This window comes from Pteropus alecto, unplaced genomic scaffold (assembly GCF_000325575.1).
Source record: "Pteropus alecto unplaced genomic scaffold, ASM32557v1 scaffold335, whole genome shotgun sequence".
In the NCBI taxonomy this organism is placed as follows: domain Eukaryota; kingdom Metazoa; phylum Chordata; class Mammalia; order Chiroptera; family Pteropodidae; genus Pteropus; species Pteropus alecto.
Window position 1 is genome coordinate 495,007 of NW_006436757.1, and position 6,733 is coordinate 501,739.

A 6,733-nucleotide genomic window follows, 5' to 3' on the forward strand; every position below is an offset into this window, starting at 1 on the left:
ACAGCAGCCAAATCGACAACACTCGCTCAGAGGGTCACGAGGATGAGACTAATGGGGCTTCTTCCTCAGGCCTGGCATGAGCGAGCCCCCAGATTGCTAGTCCGGCAGAACTTTGGACTCTGTCCCTAGAGCTTAATGATCTCCTAGCTCACCCATCCTCAGGAACCTAGGCCCAGACCCACAGCTCTGCGGCCCCCAGGCCCCGTCACAGACGAGGCGAGAAGCCAGCCACCACAATGTTCTCGCCAGTGATGTAGCTGGCATCTGGAGAGCATAGGAAGGACGCGAGTCCTGCACAATCCTCAGGCTGCCCGAACCTGGATGGAAGGAGCACAGAACACAGTGTCAGCGATCTTAGACTCTGCTTCTACTGCTCTGGGGCTCACAGGCCAAGGTGGGAGTGGGCTCCCTGGAGTGATGGGGTCAATTTGGCAGAACTACTTGCACCCTCCAGGGCTATGTGGAGCCCAGGCTTCAGCAAAAGGAATGGCCAGAAGACAGGGAGAGGTCTGCTCTTGAGTTAGGCTCAGACGACCCTCCCCAAAGGTACCCAGACCACCGAAGGATCAAACCCCACTTGCCTCTGCATCGATAGTGCCTTGACTATGTTCCCCGTAAGCTCGTTCTTATGTAACTGGGCAAAGAGAAGAGATGAAGGAGTCAGTGCTGCCAAAACAAGAACATGGGACGTCCCCGAGGTAGTCACATGACAGAGCACTCAGGACAGGTTTGCCCCTCTTGATGTTGATGGACTGGGTCGTGGCTGAGTTCAGAGGACAGTGAGGGCCTCATCTGTAAGGATGCTGATCCTCTTTATCCCTTAGTCTTTGGGAAGGGTTTCCACTGAGCCAGGCTAGAGAACGGAGGGCACACCCAAGTGCTCACCACTTTGCTGAAGTCAGTCTCTATTATTCCCGGAACCAGGCTGTTCACCCGGATGCCCTTAGGAGCCAGCTCCATGGCCAGCACCCTGGTGAGGCTCAGCAGGGCTGTCTTACTGACGTTGTAGACACCCAACTCCTAAGACCAGGTGAACAGGGGTTAGGAGGACATCAGGGTGTGGAGGAAAGTGTCAGTTGAAGTTCTCACCTACAGAGGATCACACTTGGCCTAAACCCAGAGCTCAGACACACTCCCCAGCCTGGTCTGAGGGAACCAGCAGCTACATGGGCACCAGTTCAGCCTAGGGCGGCAGGAGCAAGGTGGGGGTCTGTCCCAGACACTGACCCTGTGGGACTCTAGGAAACCCCCCATCTTATCCCAACCAAAACATACGGAGCAAGCACTCACCACAAGTGGCAAATAAGCTGCAACGGAGGAGACCAAGATGACAGCACCCTTCCTGAGAAGACACAGACAGACACAAGAAGAGAGAGGAAGCTGAGAACTAAATTTTAGTGCAGCGCAAGCCTCACACAGGTCCTACTACTATCCGCATTTCACAGCTACAGAAACCGAGGCTCAGAGTCAATGGGTGGCAGACGTAGGAATGCAACCCTACGTCTCTGACCCAGTGTCCGTGCTCAGAACCATCATACTCCCCTGCCTCTCCCTGGGGGGAGATGAGCAGAAGGCCAAGTGCGTGGGGAAGAGGGCAGAGTGGGCTTGGCGAAGGCACCACGGCTGATGGGACATGCCTAGCGACGGGCCACCTCCGAGAAGCAGATCAGTCAGGAGGAGACAAGAAGTGACTGTCAAGAACTTTTCTTTCTCTCCAAGACAGTCCCCAGCCAGTCCCTAAAGGGAGTGTCTGCAAAGAGAAGCCAGAGGAACATATGTGTCCTGAGGGAAGTGGTGGCCAAGTCCCTGACATGAGACAGAAATTTGGGATCTAGACCAGAAGCAGGGTCCCTGATGATCAAGAAGCCAGGAAGGAGGAGGGGCCTGTGATGGTTTCTCCCTGTGGGCAGAAGTGGGGCACACCCTGCCATAGGCTATCAGTTGGTGAAAAAAAAATTGGCCGGTTGTGAAGAAACCAGAGTAGATGAGGGTGCCGATGGACGGCTCACAGGATAAGGAGCTAAAGCACAGCCTCTTCCCAAACTTGGTGATATCAAGGCCAAGGAGAACACGCCTGGGCCCCTGGAATATCACCTTCATTCTGCGGTCACTAGAATTAGAAGCCGTAGCTGCACTCAGGGTGAGGAGGGGTGGGGGGCCGGGGCAGGTGATCCCAGGGAGACCTGTTCTGTCCTCTCCCACTCTCAGCTGTGCCCTGTGCTCTCCAGACTCAACTCCTGGGCCTCAGTCTCCCCAACTGCCACCAGTCCCCACCCCAACCCAGTAGCCATACCCTCTCTTCTCCATGTGGGGCAGCATCTGGCTCAGCAGCAGAGCTGGGGACTTCACATTGACATCCAGGATCTGAAATCAGAGCAGGGACACGCTGGAGGGTGGCGAGAGACACAGTCAGCCCAGGCCTGTTCTCACAAGACACTTGGAGTCCTACAATTTTGCAGCAAACCCAGATGTGTGCAGAGCTGAGACACTACTCGCCCTTCTGACCCGGCAAGAACTATTTCCGACTTCTAATGGTTTAATAGGTACACGGCTTCGGGAGAGGTCTGCGAGCAGAGCCCTGACAATGTGAACTGCTCAGGGCTGGGGTGAAGGAAGAAAATGTTCAAACCTTTTAAACAAAGTGTGGACGTGCACATAGAAGTTGTTTGGGATGTTTTTGGTTCTGTTTGTTTGTTTGTTTGTTTTTACGCCTACAGCACCTGGTCTTCCTAGGTGGTCTCCCATCCAAGTACTAACCAGGCCCGACCCTGCTTAGCTTCTGAGATCAGCCGGGGCAGATAGAAGTTGTAAACAGAGGCCACAGGAAAAAAGATTAAAGAACGTGTGGAGGGAAAGTACAGACAACAGGGGAGATTTCTGGAAGAAACTTCTTTGTCTCTCCGTGTTTTTATTTGTTTTTGCTCTTGCCTTGTCCCAAGAGAAATGAACATACTCAATGCAACAGCCTGGAACAAATCAAACAGGTGTTGTGCATGGAGCAATGGAGACTAGGAAAAATAAGTCTAGAAAAATAAGGAAAACCTAGAGAGAGGTTGGTGCCCGCAGTTCACAGCCGTGGTAAGGAATTAGCATTATTCTGTGTTCACAAACACGCATGCTGTGAGGGCCTATATACACTCTGGTTTATTGCAGACACGGTTCTGGGCTTTTCTGAGCCAAAACATAAACGGAAACATGACAGAGAACTGCCATTCCGGGAATTAGGTGTCCATGCTGATCTTGTCTCTGATTACATCCTGGATCTGGGCTTAGACATAAGTGTCCCTGGCCCTCTGTCTGGGAACTCTGTCTAGTGGGCCTGGGGACAGGGGGGAATTAGGAGGGGAACTGGCAAGGAAAGAAGCAGAGACTGAGCCCAGGACTGGGACAGACTGCCAGCTGGGACTAGAGTGGCATCAGGGATCGCTCCTGTGGAGTGCTGTCTTTAGTGAGGCCGACTGCGTCCCTTGTCTTTAAGAAACGAGGCTGCCATCTGGAACTGACCAGCTGGTCCATCGTTTTTCCCACTTCTCATCCCCTACCACTCGACCCCTTGGATGTGGACAGGGAAAATGCTTCAGCTGAGCGTGCGGAGGCCCATCTGATAACAGGTGCCCGGTGTTGGGATGCCCTCCAGGACTGCAAATCGTGGCTCAGATGTATAAAGGGGGTACCAGTGTGAGATTCCCAATAAGGAGAAATTGAGGGTTAGGCTAAGGGCTTCCTGGTCACTCTCTGTTCAAAACAGAGTCCCACCCGCCACGGGATGTCTGCCCTAAGCTCCATGTGTGTCAGCTCCGTGGGCGATGGGCTGCGACAAGGCCCCTCCTTGACATAGGAGCCAAATGTGAGCCAAGAAAAAGGTGAGAGTCCCTCTCTTGCTCGGAAGAACTGCACTAATAGCGAGGAAGGAAGAGTAGCTCTGTGTGCCACCAAGTTCTGAGTAGGGACAGTGAGCCTGAGGAGGGTACATGCTGCAGAGTCCTTGAAGAAGGGATGGAGGAGACGCGGTGGGTGGTACATGAGAGATCCCAACCCACTGGAGAGGATGGCGGTCTCCCGGGGAGGTGCTCAGACTGGCCCAAGGGTAAGATGAGCAGGAAGAAATTCCTCACAGGACACCAACCGAAAATTGCATCCGGGCAAAAGCAGAGCATCGGCTAAATTCTAAAATCACTGTGTGACCATTTCACCTCCAAAATGGTGGCAGCTGCAATTGGGGGACGATTTCTGTCCAGTGGTACAGAACTCCGTGTGGAATAGCAAGTTTGGGGGATAAGGGAGCAGCATAGAAAGTAAGGTTGGCTGTCAGCAAGTGCTCCCATCTTCAGGAGGGAAGATTTCAAACGGCTTCGAGAAAAAGAGTCGTGAACCCACGCACGAGACACTAGCGGGGAAAATGAGTCCGGAGGGTTCGGAGACTGTCAGCAATGAAATCCCAGCTACATGATCACAGATTATCCTTCGGAGGTATTAGGAGAGCTGGAGAGCCTGGAGGCCGCTGGCAGGGCCTGCAGGAAGTTCAGATTCAGATCCTGACTGAGGATGGAGGGAAGGGCACCTGGCCAAGGACAGCTTGCAGGAGAGGCCAGCCTGAGAACAGACTGGCGGAGTGAGGAGAACTGGGGAGGGCAGAAGGAAATGCTCTAGCCCAGTGCCTGGGGCAGAAGGGAATGCTAACCATTTCAGGGAGAATGTGACTTCATCTGCCCATCTAGTCCATCAGTGGGACAAGAGAACAGGACACAGGGGTGAATGGAACAGGAGTCCTAAAGAAGCCGAGATAGACCTCACGGCATTTGACCAGGCCTCTCCTGGACCCTTGTGCACCAGGTGGCAGGATTAAGTGGATTCAGTGAGTTGGAACATCTCAGCCCATGGAAAGTTGGCAGGCGGGTCCCGGTCTGACCCGTGCAGCAGGTTCATCTGATGGACGGACAGTGAAGAGCCCTCGTCTAGGAAAGGCAGAGAATCTCAGCAGCGGGAACGGGTCGCCAAAGAGAAGCACCACCACCAATATCTGTGCCCACCACCGGATATAAGGACATAAATTACTGACAGAGAGCAGAGACCTTATAATTTTGGGTCCTGCCAAGAACAGAGACTTACTCCCTCAGCTCTGTTTCAAGAGCCTGGAGCAGTGCCTGGCACTTAGCAAGCTGTCAATACATATTTGCTGAATCAGTGCAAAAGGGGTGGGAAGAGAAAAGAAAGCAGAAAGAGCTAATGAACTAGCTTTAAAATCACACAGACCAGAAAGTAGCTTCAGGGCACATTTGGGGCACACCTGTGGTCAGGCCTGGCCCAGCGCCTGTAGTTACAGTAACTTTAGGAGGGAAGGGAGAGGCTCAGTGGGCATGGCGCCTGCTGGAGCCCAGTACAGAGCTGGTACCTCAGCCCCTCGGCCAGCTCCCAAAAGCCTCTTACCTTGTCCCATATCTGCTCACTGGTCCCCAGGATGCTCCCCACCAGGGGGTTGACTGCAGCATTACACACCAGGAAGTCCACACCTCCGCTGTGCTCCAGAGCCTGCAGGGAGGGGCGCCATGAAGGGCAGGGTGAGTGTGGAACTGTGGAGATGATGGCGTGAGGAGAACAGCCCAGCTGCATGGTGCATTGAGGCAAAGCATGTGGATTAGATACTGTCTCAACCAGGAAAGATGACAGCCTCTGTGAGAACCAAACTCTTGCTGAAGGTAAGTGCCCTGGCTAGGCCAGGGGCAGACTGTCTGTGCTGAGGGCCTCAGGGGAGGAAAGTCTTCTCCAGGAATCTCTCTGTGGGCTTGGGATGGGAAAATTCCTTTAGACCCCTCTTTACCCATAGTTCTCTCAGGGTGTGGGGGTAGGGGGTGAAAGGGAGAGGGTCCTCTCATGAACAGGCCACTTTCCAGAGGGCCAGTGTCTGCTCAGTTCAACTGTGAGCAATCGTGGTCTCAGGTGGTGTTATCGGGCCTCTGGACCCCATCCTGGTCTCTGCTCCAACCAGGGCTGAGCAGTGAATGAAAGGATGGGCATGTTCTCCTCCTTGTGTTTTTCCACCTTTTGACACCTCACCTTGGACACCAGCTGCTCCCGGTCCTCCGCCTTCCCCACATGGCACACGGTGCCCGTCACACTCAGCCCCTCTCTCTGCAGTGTCGCCACTGCCTGGTTCACGTTTTGCTGCTTCCGGCTGCTAATTACCACGTGGGCCCCATCCTGGGCCAGACGCCTGGCAATAGCAAAGCCGATCCTGTGAGCAGAGAAGGCTATGATGGCTTCAGCCCTCCCTACCCTCCTCCTGGGAGCCTGATCATGAGACACAAATTGAGTTTCACAGTGTGGCCCAAGAGCTGCCTCCAAATCCTTTGAGTGGGAAAGAGAAACTATCGAACACTTGCTATGCATCAAGGCCTTCACCAAGACTACCCCGCTTAATCCTCACAACTCTATGTTTAACAATCATATAAATGAGAAGATTTTCATATCAGCTTAGTTAAAGGGAATTTTTTTAAAAGTAGGGTTCCATCCAAATGAGAAAATATATTCGCAAGCAATGCCTCCAGTAAGGGCCTAATATCCAAAATATACAAAGAATTCATACAACCTGATAACAACAAAAAACCAAACAATCCAATGAAAAAATGAGCAGAGGACCTGAACAGACACTTTCCTCAAGAAGACATACAAATGACCAACAAACATAAAAGGACGCTTAACATCGCTAGCTATTAGGAAAATGCAAATCAAAACC

At 52.9% G+C, this 6,733-nt stretch overlaps 1 protein-coding gene across 1 annotated transcript in view; it reads right to left on the minus strand.

The window, feature by feature from the left end:
* Positions 1–205: 205 nt before the first annotated feature.
* The window catches only part of DHRS2 (dehydrogenase/reductase 2), an 8,565-nt gene continuing 2,037 nt past the window's right edge, over positions 206–6,733 (minus strand). The window contains exons 2-7 of the mRNA XM_015590660.1: positions 6,055–6,232; positions 5,428–5,529; positions 2,294–2,364; positions 1,291–1,342; positions 874–1,020; positions 206–367 (exon numbers count right to left, since the gene is read on the minus strand). Of these exons, the coding sequence (XP_015446146.1) occupies positions 206–367; positions 874–1,020; positions 1,291–1,342; positions 2,294–2,364; positions 5,428–5,529; positions 6,055–6,232 (712 nt within the window). The remainder of the gene's footprint in view (positions 368–873; positions 1,021–1,290; positions 1,343–2,293; positions 2,365–5,427; positions 5,530–6,054; positions 6,233–6,733) is intronic.